At 39.7% G+C, this 26,705-nt stretch overlaps 1 protein-coding gene across 1 annotated transcript in view; it reads right to left on the bottom strand.

The window, feature by feature from the left end:
* The window catches only part of abcc4 (ATP-binding cassette, sub-family C (CFTR/MRP), member 4), a 34,911-nt gene that overhangs the window by 5,271 nt on the left and 2,935 nt on the right, over positions 1 to 26,705 (bottom strand). Inside the window, exons 2-27 of the mRNA XM_044344452.1 lie at positions 26,408 to 26,518; positions 23,926 to 24,046; positions 23,370 to 23,594; positions 22,776 to 22,865; positions 21,045 to 21,208; positions 19,573 to 19,698; positions 16,378 to 16,627; positions 15,348 to 15,455; positions 14,895 to 14,984; positions 14,526 to 14,717; positions 11,765 to 11,859; positions 11,368 to 11,454; positions 9,636 to 9,732; positions 8,317 to 8,520; positions 7,359 to 7,496; positions 7,147 to 7,184; positions 6,348 to 6,451; positions 6,112 to 6,258; positions 5,694 to 5,773; positions 5,135 to 5,285; positions 4,854 to 4,973; positions 4,606 to 4,716; positions 4,294 to 4,394; positions 3,159 to 3,350; positions 2,914 to 3,069; positions 806 to 895 (exon numbers count right to left, since the gene is read on the bottom strand). Of these exons, the coding sequence (XP_044200387.1) occupies positions 806 to 895; positions 2,914 to 3,069; positions 3,159 to 3,350; positions 4,294 to 4,394; positions 4,606 to 4,716; positions 4,854 to 4,973; positions 5,135 to 5,285; positions 5,694 to 5,773; positions 6,112 to 6,258; positions 6,348 to 6,451; positions 7,147 to 7,184; positions 7,359 to 7,496; positions 8,317 to 8,520; positions 9,636 to 9,732; positions 11,368 to 11,454; positions 11,765 to 11,859; positions 14,526 to 14,717; positions 14,895 to 14,984; positions 15,348 to 15,455; positions 16,378 to 16,627; positions 19,573 to 19,698; positions 21,045 to 21,208; positions 22,776 to 22,865; positions 23,370 to 23,594; positions 23,926 to 24,046; positions 26,408 to 26,518 (3,388 nt within the window). The remainder of the gene's footprint in view (positions 1 to 805; positions 896 to 2,913; positions 3,070 to 3,158; positions 3,351 to 4,293; positions 4,395 to 4,605; positions 4,717 to 4,853; positions 4,974 to 5,134; positions 5,286 to 5,693; positions 5,774 to 6,111; positions 6,259 to 6,347; positions 6,452 to 7,146; positions 7,185 to 7,358; positions 7,497 to 8,316; positions 8,521 to 9,635; positions 9,733 to 11,367; positions 11,455 to 11,764; positions 11,860 to 14,525; positions 14,718 to 14,894; positions 14,985 to 15,347; positions 15,456 to 16,377; positions 16,628 to 19,572; positions 19,699 to 21,044; positions 21,209 to 22,775; positions 22,866 to 23,369; positions 23,595 to 23,925; positions 24,047 to 26,407; positions 26,519 to 26,705) is intronic.

The following is a 26,705-nucleotide window of genomic DNA, read 5'->3' as shown; positions in this document are numbered from 1 at the left end:
TATTGTAATTCACTGGATTCAGAATTAAGCTAAAAAAAAACGATCTTATGCTTTCAAGCTGGTACAAAATGCAGCTGCTCGGCTTCTAACAAATACCAGGAGACAAGATCATATCACTCCTGTTAGAGCCTCTCTTCACTGGTTACCAGTCAGTTTTACAATTGATGTTGACGTTTTACTGACAACTTTTAAAGCACCTCATGGCTTAGCTCCATGCTACATTGCTGAGTTATTACTCCCTCAGATCTTCAGGCTCAGATCTTCAGGTAAGGCCCTTCTAGCTGTTCCTGTAAATCCCGGCTCAAATCTAAAGGTGACCGGGCTTTTGCACTCTCTGCCTGAAGATTTGAGGCTTGACTTCTCTAAACTGTTTATTACACAACAGGTCTCATCTGTTTTATTACTATGGTTGTTTTATTTTATTTCTATTGTCTACATTTTACTACCTAATTGTAGTACTACATTAAATACCCTGTCATGAAGAGGGGAGTTTATTCAGATCATTCGTCCCTAATGTTCTGTATTGGTGCTCTCTTGGAAATTAGCCAGTCAGCATTTTGAGGCTCCAGGTATCAATAAAAACAGACATGTGAGTGGAAGATGTTAGATTTCAGACTGCTGCTCAGTTGGGAACTTTAGTCAACATCCTGCTGCATTTTTTTCTTCACTTTTCTATTTTTTATCCTAATTATTACATTTTCAATTTTGCCTCATCACTCAAGTCACTGAAGTTGTCTTTACTGCTTTAGCTCGTCTTTTACAAGGTGTGAGGAGGGGTATTGTTCTAGATAACGGTGTGACTGACCTCTTGCAGAGCGTTCCACAGTTCTTCATCTGTGTGTTGGTTGAAAGGGTCCAGGTTCTTCCTCATAGAGCCAGTAAACAGCACCGGGTCCTGGAGAACAGGAGGGAAACATCAGAGGTTACTCTACTTGAAAAAATGAATTAAAGTCTACATCAGAAACTATTTAAGTATTTTTAGAGGTTGAGGTGACATATTTCTGATTAATCCCTGTAGACTTTAAAGAGTGTCAACAAGCACTTGAGCACATTAAAATCATTAAGTGGCCAAAATAAAGCTTTGTAAGATTTGTCTCCTGTGATGGATAATCCACTTTCAAAAGCTTGTCAGTTCTTTCTAGCCCGACACCACAAAGCAACCTAATCCACAATTTATAGGGAAAAAAATACCAAAAAATACCACGAGACCTTCCTGCTTTGATGGCTGATTTGCTGCTACAGAACAAAGAGCCGTTTGTCTGTAAAGGATCAAAATACCAGTTTGTTTTGGGTCTACATATTCAGTCTCAGTCATTTCCACATACTGTGCTGGTCAAACAGCACATTTCATTTGATTTCTAGCAGGAACAAACAGCAGAATAATGTAGAACATAACCAGTTGTGAGCCTGACTATTTAGAAAATGTTTTCCAGCAAGTTTCCTGGCATCCAACAGTGAAGACAAGAGAATTACAAAAATAAGACGGGAAGAGAATAAAAGTTAAACAAAGAATATTCTTCATATATATGGGCTGAAACATATCTATTTTTAAGAGTGAATTGTCAATAAAAGAATACAGCATTTAGCAAAAAAATACAAGCAGTTTTTGTTCACAAGGAAATATTTGTGTAAATGTTTAAATTGTAAAAAGGAGGGAGAATTTCTAATATGATATGGGATTTTAGTGTATGTACAGAAAAATGAGGTAGGTATTGGGTTTAATTCATTTATTCTACTTACTTTCATGTAGTTATGTCTTGGAAAAATAGAACCAAGTGAAGAGGAGAGAAGTCAATAATATAGTCGATAGTACAAATGAATACCTTAGAAACAATAGCTTAGGTTTATCTAGTGATAATTCATCACTCCAATCAATTAGCCTGATTTGTGTGTGAAATGCATGCAATTTAGATTTTGGAATTCTACAAGTTACGTGTGGTGTCTTTATTGTTTTCCTGATAGCAAATACAAGAGGATGCTGTATGGACGACAGCAGACAATCAATATATTGTAGGTTGATTTGTGAATATAAGATCCAAAACTGAACATTTTGTATTTCCAATTCTAGTTGGGTCTGTGATTAACTGATAAACACACAGCTTTGTAGCACAGACTTTGAAAGGTTTAGAGGACTTATCATTTCAGTCACAGTTTACAGTTCATGTCACCCAGTATAATACATTGCTTCATTTGTACAGACTTAAAAAGCATCACTAAGCTGTAACAGATACAGGGCTGAACTCACATGTGGAGGTTTGGAGGTGACAATAACTGGTTGCATATTTATTTGTTACTAGGAAGAAGGACTCAGACAATGTTTTGATTTCACAAAATCTGTGGTTATATTTTTGTGTCTCATAGATTGCAATTCCACCACCAGGCTTATCTGTGCGATAGAGTGATAATTCTCAATATAAAGGAAAGTACTGGGGATACAAGGGGTTAACCATGATTCAGAAATAGCCAGTATATGTGCTGTTGAGTCCACCAGGAGCAGCTTAATTTCATCTAGTTTAGGAGTGAGGCTACAAACATTAAGATTGCATATCTGAAAGCCTCTATATATTAGCCTAATTTTGACAGGGTAGATTGAAGGGAGGAGTTGGCATATGGAGCAGAATTGGACCATGAAAAAGTCTGGGTATCACACTATCAACTGCCTGGTGTGATTTGAACTATATTGGCTATGAGGGCACGCACGCCAGATGCACCTGGGGTGAATGCCATCACTGTTATGAAAGGGTGAGCGACTCCAAAATAAACTCAAATCGTCAATAAAGATCATATCATGGGATAAACAAGCAGACTGTAACCAAGAATGTAAACTAAGAAGTCTGAAATGATCTGGGCTGCGAGTCTGGTCATGGCACAAATCCTGTGCTCTCAGTTTGAGCACAGTCAGCTGATGTTTACCTGAGGAATGATGGACATCTTCTGGCGCAGGTCATGGAGGCCGATCTCAGAGGTCAGAACACCGTCGATGTAGATCTTTCCCTGTGGCTCTGCCAGGCGGAACAGAGCTGAGACCAGGGAGCTTTTCCCTGCACCTGTCCTACCCACAATGCCAACCTGACACACAGGAGAGAACATCATCAGCATAGGCTTGACATTATGTCAAATGAACACTATTACGTCTTCTGAAGACAAACATGGCTGACCTTTTCTTTGGGTCGGAACATTGCTTTCAGGTTATGCAGCACCTTCGGTCCATCAGCGCTGTAGGAGAAGCTGACCTGGTCAAAGGTCACCAGGCCTTTGCTGGGCCAGTCAGGAGGAGGACGCTTCTGGGTTTCCCAGGGTGCTTCACTCTCCAGCTCAGTGTACTCTACCACTCGCTCCACTGATGTCATCTGAGGACAGTAGAAATGCAGTAGACACATTTGTATAGTACAGTTGACACCAGCTCAGCTCCAGACTGTAACCTGGAGGTCAAACACACTTGACAACATTTTTATCTGAAGAGTTTAACAGGACTGTGATGTATAAATATGACAATTCAATTAAACTTTGAGATCATCTCATCATACAGTGTACGCTGCAACTATCGATTACTCTCATTAGATGAATTCATCAATTATTTTTTCAATTAATTCATGTAGTCTGTAAAATGTCAGCAAATTTTGAAAAATGTCCAACGTGCTACAGCCCATGGTGACTTTTAAAAATGTCTTGTTTCATCTGACCAACAGTCTAAAACCCAAAGATCAGTTTATTATCACAGAAGAGTATGAAACCAGAAACTATAAAGCTGGAAGTGATCAGTGATATTTTTTTTCAATTTTTGCTTAAGAAATTATTAGATTATCAAAAGTGTTGCCAATTAATTTTCTGTTGCTCAACTAATTGATTAATCGACTGATTGTTGCAGCTCTACTGTGCATAAAACTGGCAAACCCACCCTTTGTATTTAATTTTTAAATGTGTGAATAGATGTGTCTATGTAAGGACAGTATATGTAATGATTAGTTTAATGTAAGATAATTAAAGAACCAGTGTGTCTCAGCACTGAGGTTGAATGAGTTTATTTGTGTGCATTTCTTTCCCGTTTTATTTTTACTTCATGCTTCTGCTTTTCCCTCTTAAACATTTGTTCTGAGGGATGAATGGTGAGTTTTGTGTCAGAGAATGTCTGTTATGACAGATATAATGGAACTATGAATAACATTTTTGGACGATTTATGCACCTGAATGTGATCCAAAGCCTAAAGATCTGAATAGTCAAGACTCACTCAATTAAGTAAATTACACACATCCCATAAAATATCACCATAAAAATCAAAGACAAAATCTTACCATGTTCTCCACCTCAGCACTCTGCCTGACGCCCCACTGGAACATACCCATCAGCGTGACAGAGTATGTCAGAGCCAAACCCACAGAACCAGCATCCAGCTCTGACAGGAAAAAGACATTTGATATTTTAAAAAGATATGCAGTCAAATCTTCAGTCAACATCTGCTGACCCCTCAAGCACCTCACATAGTCTGGCACTATGAAATAAATGAGACTCTGGTGTCCCCTGGTGGTGATATCAAGATAAGACACTGTGGTGGACAGCTGTGTAAAGTCAGTGTTCAACATTAAAAGATAAAAGCTCCTCCTCACGGTCTCTGAGCAGCAGGCAGCCAAATGTGGTGATGGTAACAAAAATGGAGCAGATGCCGTCGAGGCGGACAGCGAACCAGCGAGACGTGGTCAGGAACAGGAACCAGGCCTCTGTTCAAAACAAGGAAGTAATGTGTTAATGGAACACTGAAGTGTCATATTGATTGTTGGTTTCTATAAATCCTTTAACAGTCCTTTTCCTAAGCTGGATGCTGAACAGTGAGTCTCAAAGTGTTGATGCTGACAACCTGAGTGCAGGTCCTGATGGGCATCGAAGGTTTTCTGGAAGCGCTCCTCTGCTCCGAAGGCTCGGATTGTCCACAGGCCCTGAAGAGACGAAGACAGGTGGGAGAAGACTGGACTCCGAGCTGCAGGGAAGACGACACAGATGGAGATGAGACGTGTCAGAAGCCGCTAATGGGTTTACAGTTTCTATTGCTGATAAGAATCAACAGTACAGTCGCTGAAGTCTCCACAAATGCCTACATACTGTACAGGTACACACACTGTTGCATTGTGGGATACTCACTGGTGGACTCCAGACGTTTGATGTCTCTGGAGGTCCGCAGGAAGTAGCGACGGAGGTAGATGAAGAAGAGGAGGAGGGGGAGCACAGGGATGAGGATCCAGGGGATCACTGATGCTGCCACGGCAATCACCCCAAGAATCTGCAGGAACACCTGCTCACAGAAAAATATACATTTAACATGACAAACCAGATCTTGAGGCCTTTTCAGACATGAAACGTAACATTACTGGCTTCATCTGTGTAGTGAAGTGATGGCTTTTTGTCATTCAGACAGCAGTGTGTCTTACAGAGAGCCACAATGCTGGTATGATATTTGGCAGCTGGTGCACAAGAGGGAATGATGTTACTGCTGGAAAGCGGCTCATCATTCTGTACATCTTTAGATTATGGAGTCAGAAACCACATCAGACACCAGACTCTGAGTGGCAGCAGTGATCTCATTTTTTATATGGTCACAAACATAAATACATATAATGATAGTTGAGCTTCACTAACTCTCCAGCTTCAGTGTGGAAGCTTTTATGAGCTGCTGTGTCATTGCTGTGATATCTGTCCCCACCTGAATAAAGTCCACAAAGGTCCACGGCATGTTGGAGTCCAGCTGGCCGATGTCCTTCGAAAACCTGTTTAAAACTCTTCCTGAGGTGAGACAAGAGACATATCAAACTATGGAACTTAAAACTTGAACCATCTTAACATTCTGTGTCTTTGGAGAATATTCTGATATCATAAATTGCTCCATAATGTATTTTCCACACATAGTTTGTTAACGCTGAAATAGCAAAACTAAAAACAATTTGGAAGAAGCACTAGTAACAAAAGAGAAATACAGTTTATATTTCTAATTGGAAATCAATGATAGACTCTGTTTTTCAAATACATGTAACTCGTATCAGGGAAGCAACTCAAACAAACAAAGACTCAGAACACATGAATATATGCTGATCAGCTAAAGGTAATGCTTAAACTTTACTTACCGATAGGATTGATGTCAAAAAAGCGCACATGAGTGCAGAGTATGGAGTTGAACATGCGGTTGTGCAGGGACTGTGCACATCTCACCAGCACGTTAAACAGGAGCAAATTCCTCATAAAGCCAAAAATGATGGTGGCTGCAGTCAAACCTGTAAAACAAGCAGCACAACATTTACACTGTTGAAGTAGCATACAGCGCATACAGTGCAGGGGACATGTGGAGCAGAATAGGTGTTACCTCCATAAACACCCAGGTAGAAGTCTAGATTCAGCTCTTTGGTGACGTTTACTCCGTTTTCAATGATGGTGCTGTTAACATTCAGCTTCTCCTGCTCGTCAGACCTGATGAGTCACAATGTTACAGATGTGTTTGAAAATCATGCAAAAGCAGTGACATGTGAGGTAAATCCCAATACTAGGGATTAATGTACAGTATACCATGGCCACTGAATATTCTGATTGGTTGGAAGGTGTGGATTAAGCAGACACCTATGGCGCACCTGTTTGTCTGTAATACCAAATGAATGCTTCAGTATTAAACTGAAGGTAAATACCACCATCACCAGTCTCATCTTGTGATCATCTATTTTGTTTTCTTCTGTAAAATAATTATTGAATACATGTAATTTGGCTTTGCCAATAATGTAACTTAAACAAGTAAATGACTCTTGAATTTGAGAGAGATGGATTCATAACACGAAAGGCATATTTAATAATATGATGTAGCAGGATGCAGCGCTGTTCTCTATTCTTCAGATTGAGAGCAATCAGTAAAATCTCTCACTACACAGTATATTATGATGTTTAAAACTGAAAAGCGAGATCAACATTTGTTATATGTGTAAATGAATGACTAATATTTATAATTTGGTTTAACAGATGGCATTTTGTTTTTTGAAGTGGCCATGGTATAAACAGGATAATACCCTCCAAGTTTGTACGTGTCATGATTGTAATGGATGACGTGTGAAGCGTACAACTTGTTGGGTGTTGTCCCATCTGTTCTTTTTTTTTTTTCCTGTAGTTTTTATACCCACCAGTAAGCCAGCCACCAGTCCTGCATGATGTACGCCACCTAAAATAAAACACACAGGCAAGAGATTAATGTTTTTAATTAAAAAGAGTGGACAGCAACAACTATGGATTTATACTCTTTATGTGACCACTTGAGTCCACATTTTCTCACAAAATTAATATGTAAAAAGTGATACAACAGTGGCATTAATTGAACTTTGAGTATTTTGCATACCTGAGCCAGAATGTTGATGAGTATCACAAACAGCAGAACCATAATGTTGGCTCCAGCTCTCAGGTATTTGACATACAGGCTGACACCGATGGTTCCCTGAGCACGACTCTCCTCTGCTACTGTCTGCACTGGCTCTGCCTGTGAGGAGAACACTGGATTTACTCATGGACAGGGACTGCAAGGCGCATTTCAAGAATTATAAAAGGAGATCAACATTTAAGAGAGACCAACTGACTCCATTTATGAGTTAGATTTTGCCCAATGAAATGAGAAAATGGCAGTGTCATTTTTCAGCAACTTGTGTAACAGTAAGTGATGCAGCAGTGTGGAGAGTGAAAGAGTGAACAGCTCTAACTTTCCGTTAAATAATGGTTTATGTTGCTTAAACAGTCCTGAACAGTCCAGAGTGATGTTTCATTGTGAAAACATTGAATGAGCCCAACAAACTGAACCAGGATTAAGTGGTTTCATAATGCCGATTCAGTTGGCAGCAAGGTGTAGGCTAATGGTGAGCTCAGACTTTAGTAGTCCAGTGAGATGTATAAGATCAAATGTGACATTAAACAACTGTAAACTATCAAAAACCATCAAATGTTAAACTATCAGCTGGTTCAGTCTTCAGTGACATCACAGCCTCCACATGGTGAAAATACTGTTCACTTTCTTTCACTTTACCAGTCTGCTCCTCATGTATTTGTAATGATTTAGGTCAATACAGAGGAATAAAGGCTCAATCTGAATCCCATTTATATCGTCTTTAATTGAAACATTTCACTGTCTTTTGTTACTGTTGAAGAGTTCCTTGTCATAGACGCTATTATAAAGTGATACTGCCCTCCTCAGGAGAAATGAACTCAGCACATTTCATTTTATTCTGAACACAGACATGTTATAATCACTTCTCATATCTGCAGTTTGAGGGTCAGACAAAGAGGAAGAGGAGAAATAAAATACAAACCGCTAAGTGGTCTCCATCCTTGACAGACTGCGCAGAGGAGTCCTGGGAGAGCACGGAGTTCTGGGAAAGAGTTCGGCTCCGGGCGAGATCGTCTGGAGGAGGCTGCTGCTGTTGCTCCTCCTCCTCGTCCTTCTTCAGCAGCGAGGCGAAGTCAACTCCAGACCGCTGCAGCTCCGTGTACGTCCCCTTCGCCACCATGTGACCCTGACATGTGCATGAACACACACAGTTAGATCCTCACACATCCGCACTTGTATTTATATAATCACTGCAAACACCATCTCATCATGTATACACACACTTTGACAAGTTTATGGTTAATAAATATAATTACACAGACAAGCTGGTCCTGACCTCTTGAAACAATAACAGTGTAGCTAGTGACCAGTACAGGCTGCTATGTTCATTGTGTTGTTGTGAGGAACAACATACTGGGGAGGCTTAAATTCTGAAGTTTGTCCTGAGGGAGACAACCAGGAAAATTTCATTAAAAGGGTTTTATTCCCTTGGGGGTATAAATGTGCTCCACACAACCTGTTTTACATTTTGAGATATTATGTGGGCATAGTTGACTATTTGACCTGATAGGGGTGCTAGAGGAAAGCTAACAGAATGTCCAAAATATTTCAAGGCAGTCTTCCCATTAGATGTTTGTATTTTGCATACATAGGTGGAAATTCTGGACTGATATAATGGCACTAGAGGAAAAGTGAGGAAATCAAATGTTCATAGACATTAGTTTTTCTTTTTAAAAATATGGAGATCCTCCTCTAAATCAGCTGTTGGACCTGCTCTGTTTATATAACTGAAACTGATTTATCACCAGGAAGCAAATCAGTCACTTATCCACTGATCATCATCTGCTGAGCTGAATCAGATTAGATTGACATCTCACCTAATTACAATGACCTCATTTAATATATGGCCTTTATTGTGTGATATAGCACCTGTTCTTTCTCCCTGAGGCTGAATGTTGGTGGTCTTTATTCCAGGTGAGTCATCACTATAACACACTTCAGGACGCCTAGACAGTAAAATGGTTTGATGTTCATCGTGTGAACTACTATGTAAAAGAAATAAATCAAAACGAAATGGAAAAACTTCAGAAACAGCACGCTTTCCAAGCTAGCAAGAGATCAGCAGGCAAACTTTCTGGCCTGCTGCAGGCAGCTGCGTCTACAGCTGAACATCAAAGCTCACCATCAGCTCTTTGTCAACAGGCCTATGCAAACTCCCTACTTTAATAACTAATAATTTAAACTTATCATGTTTATTTAAATAGTGTTTGGGTATGTAGGGATTATTTTACAGGCTCCCACCTCCTTGAGGACAACAATCTGGTCGGCGGCCTTCAGGTACTGCAGCTGGTGGGTAACCAGGATGCGAGGCTTGTTCTTCAGCAGGTCACAGATACACCTGATACATGAACACACAGAACACATTGTGTCAGGTTTTCTCACTAATGCATATGTCTTATTAACAGAGTAGCAACTTATGTTCAGAAATCAGAAAGAAAAAACAATTTTCACATACACTTATTGAGTCTGTGTGGCTTCCTATTTCTTATTATTGCTGTTATGTAACGGGACTGTATTACTCAAGGGGAAGAGTGAAACAGGAAGTACAGGGCTAAATTCAATTGTCTGTGTGACAGTAGCAGCACCGCACCTCTTCCTGCCTTAGTTCTAACACTTGTAGAACCTTTCCTTCATCTTTGTTCTCCAGTGAGAACAAAGATTGCAAAGCAATGTGCCAAAAAAACTCTACTTGCAAATACTGAAAATTAAAAATGACAACAATGCTATCAACTAATGATATCTGTTATGATATCACTGCAGATACCAATCTCTCATTGTTTTTAGCTTTTTGCTGGCCTCCACATATATTCTACGAAGTAAAAATCCAGCAGTGGAAAGTAACTAAGTACATTTACTCAAGTACTGTACTTAAGTACAATTTTGATGTACTTTCTACTCTACACTACATTTATTTGACAGCTTTAGTGATTTTTCAGATGAAGATTTGACACAATGGATAATATAACAAGCTTTTAAAATACAACACATTGTTAAAGATGAAACCAGTGGTTTCCAACCTTTTTGGCTTTTGACATCTTACAAAAAGCAGTGTGTAGTCGGGGTCACATGTCACATGTCTGAGTTGTTAACAGCTCCACCAAATAGTGATTTTTCCCTCTAAACTTCTCACATGCTTTCATTAAAAAAAAAAAAAAGTTCAAATGATCCAATATTTCACCAAAAATAAAGATGAGAGAAAAAAAACTGAAAACAGATTTGTGTATCAGAACTTTGTTTTTTCTTCTTTCCTCTCCCATTAATCATCTCACAACCCCTCAGATTTATCTGCTGGCCCTTTGGAGGGGCCTGACCCCTAGGTTGGGAACCACTGGACTAAACTAGCTAACTGTATATAAAGTAGTGTAAACTAGCTCCACCTCCAGCAGCTACAACAGTAACATGCTGCTCTAACACTGATGCTTCACTATTAATAATCTAATGATGTCATATATAATAATATATCAATCAGAGGGACCAAACCACTACTTTTACTGCAATACTTTAACTACATCAAACTGACAATACTTATGTACTTTTACTGTAGTAGGACATTTAATGCAGGACTTTTACTTAATGGAGTAAGTTTACATTGCTGTATTGGTTCTTCTACTGACGTAAAGGATCTGAGCACTTCTTCCACCTCTGGAAAAAGGCTAGCTTATGTAACATTGCAGATACATTTCCTGCCCTCTTTTTCCCGAGAACTTTCTACTGTTGTGATCGGATGCCGAAGGCTTTCCGTTCCAGCTTTGAAGCATTCCTTGGTGAAGTGTTGACTGGAACCCTCCAGTATTTTCCTGTTTGGTAGATCAAATAAATGTGCGTGTGTGTGTGTGACCTTATCCTACTGCTCAAAATCTGCATACTGTGTGGAGGGCATCGAACCACAGCGACTTAAACTGGATGCGTCGCACACATCGGTGAAGAGACGAGTTTATTCCCGACACACTATGTTAGTCTTAAAATCACTCACTGTTCAAACAGGTGTCTCCCAACCTCAGCGTCCACGGCACTTAAAGGATCATCCAGGAGGTAAATATCTGCATCCTGATACACAGCCCTGAAAACACACAAACTAGTCTTTAAAACAACTGACTTCATTCACTAACCAGCATCATCCATTTTCAACTTCACTCTAGTGTACATTATGTAATACGTTATTTAATTATAAATTCTTTAATGTATAAATCCATAAATACACAATTTAATAAAAACGTTTTTTTTATGTATCACTTCCTTTTATTAACATGAATTGGTATGATAAATCAAGAATGGTTATCTTGAGGTCACCTGCACTCTTTTGTAACACTGACAATAAAAATAATATCATTTCAAATCGAGAACATGTCTGATTGGACGGTCCCTCTTACCTGGCCAAGTTGACACGAGCTTTCTGTCCCCCGCTGAGTGTGGCTCCTCTGTCCCCGATTAGTGTCAAATCTCCATCTGGGAGCAGCTCCAGATCCTGCACAAACACACGGCAGAGTAGAGTTATTGTGGAACTCACAAACATCAATACAGAGGGGTGACCACACTGGACTTTTATACATACACAATATTTTTAATAGTTTCAATAGATTTATGTATTCAAAACATACGAAAAAGTAAATCCTTCCCTTGTCACAGGGAGGTCAGGGTCAACTACAGTGTCTTTTTCCAGGCATTTGTTTGACAGTACAAGACATTATATGAGGAGAGAGAGAGGAGGTCCCTGACCCGACCCAAACCAAGAACTACACCAGCTCGCTGTCAGGATCCCAAACCTTTGAGCCACCAGGACTCTCCTATTCAGTGATCTTCAGCTAAGGCACGCACTACCACCGTAACTGTGCATCTATTAATATGTACACTGCTACATTGATTGGTTAAAAGCTTGGCAGACAAGATACGGTCTGAAAGCCACCAATATGAGAGACTAGCTGCACAATTATTAGCCTAACAAATATAACAAACTGCTGCAGTACAAACAGAAAAGAGAACACAATAATACAATCCAAGGCTCTTATAGATTTTGGGTTGGAAAGGTAGACCGTCAGGGCCGACCCTCTGGTGATGTGACTCTGACACGTATGAACATGTAAAGAAAAAGAATGCATGCACTACTTTCCCCATAGAAACCTTTTATTAAAAAAAAGGGGGGGGAGTTGAGACCATTTCATCCCTTGTGGCGATGAAGTGGTATGTCAAATCATTACACAAGCAGACAATAACAGATACCTTACCGCATGTGAACTCACATTTCTGTTCTGAAATCAGCCACATTATATATGACTGCATATAAAAAGATGCATCTGGTTTATGAGATAAGAAACAGATGGTGTGTGTGTGTGTGTGTGTGTGACCGTAATAGTTCGATCAAAGATGACAAGAATGTTTAGTCTGTGTCAGAGCAGAACAATTTATTTCACTGTTTTTTATTTGGATAATTCAGGTTCATACCAGCCAATTTTAAGTAAGCAGAGTCACAGGACTCACATGTAACTCATTAACTGGACTCAGTATATCTAACCTGCCACTTACTGAAACTGCCAGTTAAATGTAGCCATAGTGCAACCTCTGGTGTTTCTACCAATCAGACATCTGAGAGAGCAGAGACCAGCACCATCACACATCTCATATCTTCAGACCTGCAGTTAGGTGCTACAAACCAAGACTGAGTAGTTCTCTAACTGGCCAAACAAAGCGACAGAAGAACACCTCAGCATGAAGTGACACATGCGGCTGAGTGTCTTGCGTTTAGAGATCTCACAGTCCTACGAAATGAGCAGCAGTGAACGAGCTCGCATTTTAAGCCACTAAACCACATGAGAAAAGTTTCAACCATTTACAGCTGTCTTCAGTTAGGCCTCTGCCTCTCTGTGGAATCCCTTTGTTTATCACGCTACCATTCAAATACAGTTAGTCTACAGGCAAAAAGATACTGCTGCTGATGCTTATTTCTGTCCGACAGATCACTGCTGTAACTGGCCGGGGTATGAATGAGCAGCACCTAGTCAGCGTGTTTTTAGAGCTATTGTGGTTTCCATTTTGTCTTTTTAGCTGTGCCCCGGCTTCTGCTGTTAATTTTGATCTGGCAAAGTGGCGGCTTGTTGGAGAAATCTCATACTGACGGACTCATCTGTGCAGAAACACAAGTGCCAACCTCTCTGTTATCCAGGGCGCTGATGTAAAAATAGCAGAGTGGATCAAGTTACCGGGTATATGATCAGTGTGCTACAAATGCTGGATCAATTCTCTAAACCTATCTTATTATTAATTCATATTAATATTAGCAATCATATTGTAACAAACAAGTCTGTTATAACTGCTTCTGACAGCAGACTGTTGAGTGTCACTTGTTTGTCTCAGGAATGTAGCCTGTTGCTCTCTATCAAACACTGAGAAAACAATTACTGCTGACCCTGTTTACATAGGAAGCCATCAGATTGATATAGCATCACAACCAGTTCCTGTCTTATTAGTCTGCAGCACACTTATCCTGGACTAACAGACCAACACAAGTCCAATTTGCCCATGAACACCAGTATTTATTCATGCACTGTAATGGTAGATTCACAACTTATGACCTTACTATCCCCAGTAATGCTTTATTTTACAGGTCTGTGATTTCCTACTAGTTTCCTCATGGAAAGAATCATATCATTTGTACAAGTTATAAAGAAAACAGATACAGGTCTGAGACTTACTTTAGTAAGCATTTACAGTTAATAGGCAGTTTTTGATGGAGAGGAATTTCCTTGCTAATTATAATCCAATTAAATACTAATCCATTATTATTTTTATTGGAAATGTATGTATGTGTTTAACATATTTAACATTTCTGCATCTTCACCTGCTGTGCACCCACTAAAATACTCTAGGTTTCTCAAGCAATTTATTGCACTTAAGAAACTGAACACTGTTTTCATTATTTTGCCTATCATTTGCACCCAATGACATGTATTTCCAGGAAATAATTAATCAATTACAGAGCTATAAAATAATGTGTTGCCCTATCCTCTTTACTGTTGAAACAAAGTATTTAATGACCTTTTTTCTACATGTAATGACTTCAACCTTTATCTATCCAACCCCTAATGTGTACTCTGTGTATTGCTAATGAGGCATCTAAATTAACCATTACACTCTTACCCTCTTTAGAGCGCAGGCTTTGATGACTCTCTCATACTTCTGGGGATTCATCTCTTTGCCAAACAGGATGTTACTGCGAATGGTTCCGGGGAACACCCAGGGCTGCTGGGCGGCGTAGGTCAGCTGACCTTTGACCTTCAGCACCCCCTTTTCAGTAGGCAGCTCTCCCAGGATGGAGCTCAACAGTGATGACTGGTTGAACATGCAGGCACAGAGAAAAGCGAGACATGAGCCGACTGATGAGGTGGAGAAAAAATGCACGCATTAAACTACCTAAACTATTACACGGCAGTTTTCTTATTCGGGTGTCAGATGCAAGTCACAATTCTAGCTGCCTTCTGACTCTGAAAAGATGAAATTATCTCTGACCTTTCCAGCTCCAACTGGTCCAATAACAGCCAACAGCTGACTTGAGTTCACAGTGAGCGAGACGTTCTGCAAAGACGGAGCATCCAGACTCTGTAGGAGGTGCGAAAATATATTTAAAGATATGATAAATAATCCAGAAATCATGCACCTGTCCATAAAGACTGAAAATAAAACTTTTTCTCCTGAAATCTGTAGAGTGCAATCTTTTTTGGTTACGTGCACACCTAGCATTAAGGAAGCCTACATTACAGTTAAGTCATTTAAACATGTTTAACAGCTAAAGAGTTCTGCATTAAGAAAATACAACATATGCAGCTTGAGTTTGATGGCTATAATATTTTGCACAGTCCTAGTGATGTTTTGGCACTTTCGAGGTGTGGTGTGTTTAAAAATGTCATGGGATACACTGGGCATATTCCTTGTATTTGTTCCAGTGAGCACAGGGTATCTGACCTTGTCCCAGTAGCAGAGCAGGTCTTGAATCTCCACAGAGGAATCTTTCTTCTCATCCTGTGCCACTGCAGTGCTGCTTTTTGTGATCTCGTCCAGCATCAAGAACTCCTTCACCATAAAACAACAGAACAGAGTCAGTGCCAGGGTCAAAAGGCTCACACATCAATCCCTCTATCATATAACAGTAAAATCATTTACACTATCGTCTCCTCAGGTATTACATAACATGGATACAGTAGTGATCAAGGTGCGTTTTTAGATGAGTCTATTGCTGCGGTCGTCGGGTTCAATCATTGGATGATGTTTCATAACGGCAAGTTTAGCAGGTTTCGAATGACATTTTGAAGCTGATGATATCTTTATGAGAGGAGGAAAAAAAAAACTGGGAAATGTGGTTTTACAAAGCTGGAACTTCAAGTTCACCATGGTGCCATGTGCAAACTGCGGCTTTGGGATTAAATGATGAGAGATAAGCAACCTGTGCTGAGATATCAGCATAAGAACTGGATACAGCCAAACACTGTAGGCTTGTATCTGCTTTTATATGCTTAATGAAACTGCATTAACGTTTCTATGAAATTAAAAAATAAAGTTAACTTTTCAATTTAAATTGAGCAGCTGCCAGACAAACATGGGGGTGTAAATATTCTAGTTCTGCAGTTTGATCTGCACTGGATCAGCCTTCACACTGACTACAGAGGTAGCAAACCATTCTGCAGAGGCGTGCCTTTCTGTAAACTGCATAGAGGAGGAATTATTTTCGAGCAAGACTTTAAGCATGCACTGAAGCTGTGCCAGGCATCAAGTCCAAGTATGAATAAGGTCTGATGACTTGCATGTTTCTCCCTCCCCACATTTTTAATAAAGAGAGGGGAGTTTTTTTTGACTGCTACTGATACTGCTGCGACTTAAAGTGTATTTGATTTTTAATGAATTAAGCCTTTTTGGTGGTGGTCATTTGCGTCCACCTTTAAAGATAAAAAAATAAAATGAATAGCTAGAAATTAAGAAATCTTTACAGGCACCATACCTGAATCCTGCGGATGCTGACACGGCTCTCAAACAGCTTCTCGATGGCATTAGGGAAGAAGAGAGTGACGGTGAGTCTCACAGCAGTATACAGTGACACCGTCACAAACACACGGCTGGCTGAGATTGTATTCCCAAGAAGAACGTAGAGGGTGAAGGTGATGAAGACGATGATCTTGCTAGCACAGAAGAAGGAGGCCATGTTGAGACCCCGTAGGTAGGAACTCTTCATGATCATGGAGATCTCCTTCCTAAGAAGACAAGAGTTCACATGGCATGACTTTAAAACATGTTAGCTTCATTTCTAGGGATGATGGACAGACAAAGGAGTAACCAATATGTGCCAAGAAGTTTTCTCATAATACAGTGGTGCTTGAAAGTTTGTGAACCCTTTAGAATTTTCTCCATTTCTGCATAAATATGACCTAAAATGTGATCATATGTCCTAAAACTAGATAAAGGAAACCAAAATAAACTAATTAGACAAAAACATTAAACTTATTTGTTTATTTATTGAGGAAAATTATCCAATCTTACATATTTGTGGGAGGCAAAAGTATGTGAACCCTTGCTTTCAGTAACTGGTGTGACCTCCTTTTGCAGCAATAACCAACCAAACGTTTCTGGTACCTGTTCATCAGCCCTGCACATCAGCTTGGAGGAATTTTAGCCCATTCCTCCTTACAGAACAGTCTCAACTCGGGAATGTTGGTGGAATTCTTTGCATGAACTGCCTGCTTCAGGTCATTCCACAGCATTTCTATAGGATTAAGGTCAGGACATTGACTTGGCCATTCCAAAACGTTATCTTTCTTCTGCTCTAACCATTCTTTGGTAGAATGACTTGTGTGTTTAGGGTCGCTGTCTTACTGCATGACCTACTTTCTGTTGAGCTTCAGTTCACAGATGGATACCTTGACACTTTCCTGTAGAATGTGCTAGTACAACTCACAACGTATAGCTCCTTCAATGACTGCAAGCTGTCCTGGTTCAGAGGCAGCAAAGCAGGCCAAACCTTGATACTACCACTACGTTTCATAGATGTGATAAGGATCTTATGCTGGGACGCAGTGTTTGCTTGTCGGCAAACATAACGCTTCTCATTCAAGCCAAAAAGTTTGATCTTGGTCTCATCTGTCCACAGGACATTTTTCCAACTGCCCTCTGGCTTACCCACGTGGTGTTGACAAAAAACACAGATGGCAACAAAGTTCTTTTTGGAGAGTTGTGACTTTCTCCTTGCAACTCTGCCGTACACATCACTGATGTTCGATGTTCTCCTGATGATGGATTTATGAACATTGACATTAGCCACTCCCAGGGAGGCCTTTAGTTTACTAGACGTTACCCTGGGGTCCCTTGTGACCTCCTTACTCTTGGTGTGATCTTTCTTGTTCTACCACTCCTGAGGAGGATAACACTGGTGTTGAATGTCTTCCATTTGTACACAATCTGCCTGAAAGTCAACTGGTGGAGTCCAAACTCTTTAGAAATGGTTTTGTAACCGTTTCTAGCCTGCTAAGCATCAAGAGTTCCTCTTTTAAGGTCCTCAGAAATCTCCTTTGTTCAAGCCATAACAAACTTCAACATACCTGTGTTGTGAAGCTCAGACTTTGATAGTGAAGACCCAGATTTCTCTTCTTTAAATAAGGCAGGGCCTCGCAGACTCACACTTGATTGTCATCCCATTGATCAACAGCTGACTCTTATTTCCCCTTCCAATGAATTAATCCTAGAGGTTCACATACTTTTGCCTCACACAAATATGTAACATTGGATCATTTTCCTCAATAAATAAAATAAACAAATATAAATTTTTTGTCTCATTTGTTTAAATGATGTCTCTATCCAGTTTTAGGACCTGATCACGTTTTAGGTCATATTTATGCAGCAATACAGCAAATTCTAAAGGGTTAAACTTTCAAGCACCACTGTAATGGAGGGTTGAATCTGTCATCTTGCCAACAAATCTAAAAACACCTTTATAAGAAGCACATGAATCTACTCTACTCTCTCTATGAATCTACTCTAATTTGCTTTAATCCTTGAATTAAACTCCTGATCCAGATCACATCAGTTAGGAATGACAGCGGAGAGAAATGAGAGGTATGAGGAGTTTGGCAGGACAATTTTAATAACTGCCTCTCTGGACAAATGTGGAGGGATTTGTTAGGCCCTCCAGTCACAGAGCAAGAAAGCCTCAGTCCAAAACCAGATCAGTTCACAAAGCTCATAATGTCAGTTAGTTATATTATTTATTATGTCATGCACATGTCCAGCCCACATGGACTTAAGACACAAAAAGACACTGTTGTAGTGGTGAAATGTATGTCAGATAGGAATAGAACTTCTTACATTACAAACAAAACTCTCTTCTGTCCTGGGCCCCGCAAATTAAATCTGACACTAAAAATGTTCCCTTCCTAAAACACATCTCACGTTTTTACAATCATCCATCCAGAGGAATGCATCAGAAACTACACACACTGATATCTGACTTTTGGTTAAATTCAGCCTCACATAAAACAATTCTAAATGGTTGTATTTCAGAGACAGCATGTTTATCATGTAGGGCCAAATGGAGCACAGCCATTGTTCCCTATTTGGACCTATTTTTCTGTGTAACGAAACACAGCCCAATAGTTTTAAAACCCAGCATCCCAAACAAAAAATTAAAACTAAAAACATAGGAGCAATTTACACCTAATGGTATTTCTAATGGCCAATGGCCTTATCATAAGTATAACACTTACTTAGCTAAAAATTTTGATTTTCATGCAACTGAAAAATAAATAACTTAAGATTATCTGGCAAAGTTGTGAGAAGCTGGCTGAGAATGTAGTGATCTGGCAGGGTAGGAAATCACTGGGGCAGATGGCAGTTAGAAGCTTCCATTTACACTGATTATGCAGTAATTTTGTAACTTGCCCTTATTACTGATTTGACGTCCACCAAAACATTTTTGTTCATACCTACATATACAATGGTAATGGAAATATTAGGCATCTGAAGATACTTAAACCCAATCTGTACTTTTCATTTTTTGCTGTGTCCATGCTTAAAGCTTCCAGTGACAAAGAACATGAAAACACTTACACTGAGCCCCATACCTCTTTAAATGCGTACTTTGATCTATTTAAAAATATCTTTATTGTGAAGAAAATTGCTTCACACAAGAAGCCTTTCATGTTTTTACCTTCTGACCTCAGACACCAGAGCTGCAAAGGGTTTTTCCCAGGCGTACATCTTGATGATCCTAATTCCAGACACCACTTCATTCATTGTGCGGATTCTGCTGTCAGTGAGGACTGCTGTCTTACTCCTGTAGAGGAGAAAGTTAAGTTTGCTTAAATACTGCAGAAATATTGTTTAACACAAAATAAACTTGACAACATCCAAGATGAGATTGTATGTTATTGCATTCGTGCACTGATTCCTACACAACTTGGATTGGTTGATTGGAGATTGGGAAAACAAGAAAAAAATGGTTATTTGTAGCAAATTCCTAAAATCAATTAGGCAAAAGTCACATAAGGGACAGCTACTTCCACTTCAAGTCATTTAAAAAGTGTACTTATTCACTACAATCAGTTTTGCCTACAATAATGCAGGTTCAGCCTGCAGCTCTCTTTTAGAGGAGGTCATAAATTATGACTGAGGCCGATTTTACAACCATATTATGACTTGACCCTTGTCCATATCTCTACACACAGGACTGTATGTACTCAATATCTCTACATAGACACACAGTACTGGGCTCATTAACCATCAACAGAGACAAGAATTTTAAAAATGGACAAATAAACAAGGTTCCGAATTAATGACTTCTCTATTGAATAATTTTAAAAATAATAATTTAAACAATTAAAGAAAAAAAAGGTGTGTGTTAGGCAGAGAGATGACATCATGACTAGCTCAAACGGCTGTTTGCTAAACTCCTCCCCAAATAGTGATTGTCCAATCACAGGCTAGCAACCTTACCTAGCTATGGCAGACCTGTCAAGCTTTGAATTTCTCCACATGCTGCAGCAGAGTGCATGTGACTCTATTATGAAAGATACTCAACATTCAAGTAGTTGGGAGGGTGGTCGGGTTGTTTTTTATTGCCTTTCCAAAAGTGTGTGTTCAACTGTTTTAACATTTAGAACTGCTTGTGCTCTTTATTGGATTTGAAAGTTTAACTACATGCAAACTTGTTAAACAAGATAGTGTTACATTTGCTGAACTAGTTAGTACTTATGCTCAAAACCTTATCTACTGTCATACATATACTGTCTGTACTGCTTGTTCAAGTATCTTTTGCTATAGTTAGCATCCAAACAGGATAATATTACATTTACAAATATTTGCATATTTATGACCCTTTCCAGTGTTCTCATTTTAAAAGAGGAAATAATAAAAAGTCGTCTGGAGACAGAGTTTTCATCCAGCTCACTGAGTTGGTATTAATTAGCCAGTTGATAAAATCTGCTAGAGATAGTCGTCACCAGCCAATAAAATTAATGGTTGTCTGATAGAAATGAGAAAACGATGGTAAATCTGCCACGGTTTATCACTGTAAACTGCATACGCTGCATTAGAAAGCTTGACAGGTGCATTCAGTGAAGGGTCAATTGCAAAGGTCTGCCTGGAATATCTGGACTCAGATGTTATGAGTGTGTGTGTTACCTGAACTTAGAAAACAGTCTTCCAAACATAGTTTGCACAGGCATCAGGAACATGAGGACCACCATGCCTGCCAAGCATGATGGGCCGATCTCCACCCACAGGAGCCCCACTACTGCTGCTGCCTGGAGGGGCCCCACCCACAGGAAGTGCAGGAAGATAGTCACCTGTTCAAGAGAAGTTGCCATGAATGAGCTGTAATATGATCAGTAACACAAAAAGCATGTAGAAACAGAGCAAACTTCCCATTACAAAACAGGGGAAAACACATAAATCATACAGTGACGTCAAATCCAAGTTGGTTCTGACACTTTTAAAGAAGCATGTTTACTCATCTGTTAACATCCAGTACAGGGTGGATTTTACAGGATGAGTAGAGACATTCAACAGTTACTGTCAAAGACTTTAATCAAAACCAGCATGAGAGCTTGGCATGGTGTAATTAAAAGCCTACTGCCAAGAAACAAAATGCCTTCAAGAAAGTGGAGTTTCACAGCAGGCACTGACCCACTGCTTAAAATGAAACTCAGCACTTGCGTGAGACAAACTGGGTTTGGTGCCACAAAATCTCAGAGTATAATTAAGCCTGAACTTCAAGCTGGGAGTATTTTGCTGGTGTTTCCCCAGAGTGTTTCCAAGGACAGCACTGGCGTGACATATTGTTACCACACACAGACACACACAATATATCACACCCATCCAACCAGTATACCTTGCAGCTACAATCACGCAAAAGACCTCAGATGCTTCATGTGTGGTAACTTGCAAACATGCATTCCTCACATTTACGTCACCAGACGACACTTTTTCTTTTTCTGAATGTCATCCAAGTAGTATTATACATCTAGAATTTGTTGATCATGGGCTACAAACCCAAATCAACCTTTCTCAAATATTTCAGGTTTTCTGGTACTTCATTTAGCTACAGGAAGTTTAAGTGCATTAGCAAACTGTATGGCCCAGTGATTACTGTAAACGTAGGGCCAGATTTACTGAGAAAATCTGTCAGGCCTAATCAATCTTTAACTTTAGTTAGATTATTAAGTTAACAGAAGTCAAGGGAACTTTTTGAGAAATTATAAAGACGTAATATGACGCAGGGAAGGCACAAAATAAAATACAAACCGCCACAACCATGGAGAGATAGGGAGAAAGAGATAGGAAACAGCAGCAGGTGGAGATGGTGCTGATACAGCTGATGTCTCACTAGAATACTGAGGTAAATGCAACCCACTGTAAATGTCTTATCAAAAGAAAGAAAAGTGCAGTTGCAGCCTTTTAGTGATTCAAATTGATTCCCAAGTTCAAATTCATGTTTGAGGAATGCAACCCCCCCCCCCCCCCCCACACACACACACACACAGCCCTCAGGTCGTTTGCTATCACAAATAAGACAGAAAAAGTGTGATAAGGAGTGATTTATTGCACAAGGCCATTTGATACTTTTTGATACTTTCTATTCCAAATTGGCTTTTCATATAGGTCCCCAGTATATTTTTACTAGTTTATTTTGGTTTGGCATTTCTTTAAGATAAATGCATCTACAGTGCTCGAAAGGTTTTGGTGGAAGTGAGGCCCTGCTGTGAAGTAGATGTTGGAGCATGGATGACATGAAGGACTGAGGAAGGGAGAGAGAGATATAAGAGGCCAGCTGTTTTGAAAGGCCTTGACTTTGCAGCAAAAATAGCAGTCCCTTGTGCCCTTTCTTTTCTAAAATCCTTAAATTTCACGTACATCATCGAACTTGTTGACGTCATTGGACAGAAGGTTGACGATCTGGCCTGTGGTGGTCTTTCCCATGGCTGAACTGCTGAGACAGAGAGCCTAGAAAGAAAGACAGGAATGATAAATCGGTGAAGCGACATCAATCACACACATACCTGCATTTCAAAAACCAACGAGGCGTGAGCAACTAAACACCTCTGGGCACAGTAGTTACTCCATTGCGATTATTAAGTATCAAAATTCTGTCCAATCACACGTAGCTGAATGCTGTACGAATCTGAAAAACATTTTATATTTCCGTGGTCATATTAAGTATTTGAAGCAGCCTTGCACATGAGCGGGTGCAGATAAAAGACAGAGGTATAAAATGCTAAATGAACCAGTGAGTTGTTTCAGGGCTTTTCTGTTGAACTAACTCATTCAAAGGTTATTAATGTTCTCCTGCTTTTGTGTCAGCTCTTAAAGGATTACATGACAGAACTTGGCAGACTGCGCCAAACACAAGAATGCGGGAATGGCCTGTAGCACCCCTAACATGTAAATTAGGCAGCATTCGATGACAATTAAGCAGAAATGTTCTCCTTCGGATGCTCTCTTACTGACCTTTTTGTAGATCATGTGACACATGGCCACTCTGATCTTCATGCCTGTTCTCTGGACGTGGTAGAAGTAGAGGTGGTGGAGCAACGCCAGGCCGATGGTGCAGGTAGACAATAGCGCTGCATAGCCGAGGGTTTCGTACAGGGCTGCCTTGTTGTCTGGGTCGTAATTCTCAAAGTAATTAATCATTTTCCCCAAGATGACCGGCTGGATGACTTTGATGACCTCCTGATATGCGGGGTGGAGATGGTGGGATGAAGAGGGGTGAGCATCACCACACACTAATTACAGCGAGGCAGTGGACCGTCACATTTAAATTAAGACATCACAGCATGTCCTAATCTGTGGAACGGCACGCTACTTTACCTGTTAATGTTATTTGTTACATTTGTTTTGCGTTATATACGGTGACAAACCAATACAACCAATACAGTTTATTTTTTTATGCTTGTAAAATGCTTTAATATAGTTTTAAAAGATTTTCAACAGCATGTAAAATCTAGAGATGATGCAATTTATTCATTTTGTTTCCAAAGCTTAACACAGACTTCACACTAACCTCAATCAGTGTAAAGAATCCCAGCACTGCATATGATTTCCAGTAGCACTTGATGATGACTTTGGTGAGTCTAGGTGGGCGCAGCTCTTTGGTAGCCTTCTGAACCTCGTGATCCCAGTATCTGTCACAGAAAGATGCCAATTTACTTGGTGCATTTATTATTTTTTTTGTGTGTGTGCATAATGAGAAGTTGAACCTTACATCAAGATGAGTCAGGACTCGCCTGTGAGGCAGATCAGAATCAGATCATATAACTGCGTAATCAAAGAACGGCTCCCCTTTCACTTAATAGCAATGCTTGAGATAAGACTGTGCACGACAAATAGGAGATCAGGCAATATGTGAGGTCATACGCTAGTCATAACTTGCAATGATAATTATCATATTCACAGCCACTAGTCTTGGTTGCTAATGGCAACTCTTGTGGTAGCTGTAGAGGTAGTAATGATGGTCCCATGTGTCCCTAATATGAAATTTCATAACTTTAAAATGACAAAGTTGAAACAGTTTCACAACCTGAAAAACTGAACTATTCCTCTTTTCAAGAAAATTTGCATAACTGGTAAACCAGTGAAGCATGAGTTCAACAAATGGGTATTAGGTTCAAACATCTCAGTTGTTGCTTCAAGATTTTGGATTATTAAAGATAAATACACATAAAAAAGGTAAGGCTGGCTATATTTATATTACTGTCAACAAATCCAATGAAGACCAAAACCAACTGTGACAGTTCATCAATACTTTCTGTCTTTCCTTTCCTCCGTGGCTCTCAGTCCCAAGCCCACTGGTTCTTACTGAAGACATAAATCTTGGGTCTTTTCATGAGATTTGTTGACAATAGGAAAAATAGAGAATAAGTCTGTCCTGAGGTGAAACACAAGACTTCTTTGTGATCTAATCATGAGCTAAATTACACTGCTTCAGAAACAATGCACCAGACTTTGTACAGTTATAAAATGTTTGAACTGTTATACACATTTTTTATTTCATTGTGCTCTATGCAAAGACTGTACTCCTATCTTTGGAGAACTGACATGGCTCCTTTTCCTCTGTCAATAGAGCAGTTCAGAGGCCGCAATCTTCAAAAGCAACAAATAATCATGTCAAGCATGCTCCACAGGATTTCATGCTCAGTCAGCCACTGATAAATTCAGATTTCATTGGCAATTAAATGCCTGACAATAAGCAGTTACTTTACTACTGAGAAACCCCTCAGCACACAGACCATAAAAACAGCTCAGAAATCAATAGCTGTGTCCAAATTCAGGCACTGGATCCTGTCAAGTCCCCATCAAGACTGAGTAACAAGCCTCTTTTTCTCTACATTAGGAGAACACAACCAGTACATTTTTTGCAGGCCCAGAGTTTATGAAGAGTTACTGAAGTGGGCGTTTGTGTTTAGAAGTCAGACAAACTCTTCTGTCTGTGCCTGTTATCAGCCTGCACGTGTTGGAAGACGCAAGGCTTTACAAGACCAAAGAGGGAAAAAAGTCACATGTATACATTCACTCATTAACCTGGCACGCTGTCTTTCATTTGTCTGAAGTTAAACATCACAACTTGCACTGTGCACGCAGCTTCCTGCTAATGTTGGAAATCTTTGAATTAACATTAGTTAACATGGGTCCTTATTACAACCACCTACCATGCAAACATTTTGTTTTTCCCTGCTTATAGGGAACAAAATGTCTAACTGTTAGGTTTTTCCACATGTCTAAGGTTGGGTTTTGAAACTGGCTAATTCTTGGCATAATGGTAAGCCATTTTAAACCCTTACACTTGATTGACTACACTTGTGCTCTCCTACCTGGGGATTGGGACTCCCTCTAAAACGATGCAAGAAAAATCTTAAGGGTTATGAGATGAGGAACCGGACAGGAGGAAAAAGGAAAATGACCAATGTAGTGATCACTTTTGTTTTAAGTAATGGCGGTGGCTGTTCTGCCAACAGCAGCAGGGGTGTGCTGTGAATTGAAAGGGGCTGAGATGCTCTTCATCCTATTGATAGCTGTGCAAAATATCCAGCGAGAACACTACATTTTTAAATCTCCCGATACACACAAGAAAACACTCTTGTAACTGCTCTCCTATGACGTTGGTTTTGATATCTAATACAGCAGTTTGTTGAGTCAGACTGATACTTCAAGAGTTCTTATGTGTCAGAAGGACCGGTTGGGTGAAAAACTATTTACCTGACAATTTATGTTGATCCCTTTTATACAGATCTCTTGAAAGTCTTTTAACTAGAAATACCTCAAATTCAAGTTCTCTCTCATTTAAATTTTAGTCATGGTTCCACTTCAAAACCTACAAATGCATTCCGACTAACGATACTGTACCTGCATCAAAAACCATCGTTCAGATATTGTTAATAACAAGGAATTAACGACTGAACTTTGAACTACTGAACTTTAAACAGTACTTGGGATAATTCGCGGTGGTAATTATTACATGCCGAGAGATGATTTAAATGCTCCTCTACCTCTGCAGCTCCTGCCCCAGGCTCTGCGACCTGTCCTCTGCCAGCACTTCATACATGTCATTTTCCTCCAGTCTGCGTTTGTATCCAGTGGTGAACAAAGGATTGAGCCACCTGAAGGAGGAAAAACATTGCAATCAGAGCAGGAGAGAGAGAAAGAGACATGGCATCAATTCATAATTTAATTCAGATGATTATCAATTCTACATGATGGGATGAGACAGCAGGACTGGAAAACATGATATCAACACTTGTTAGACGTATTCATTGATTGTTAATGTTGGAAAAAATGAAGGAACTT

The sequence above is a fragment of the Thunnus albacares genome, chromosome 24, assembly GCF_914725855.1.
Source record: "Thunnus albacares chromosome 24, fThuAlb1.1, whole genome shotgun sequence".
Lineage (NCBI taxonomy): Eukaryota > Metazoa > Chordata > Actinopteri > Scombriformes > Scombridae > Thunnus > Thunnus albacares.
This window is presented reverse-complemented; position numbering and strand designations above follow the sequence as displayed.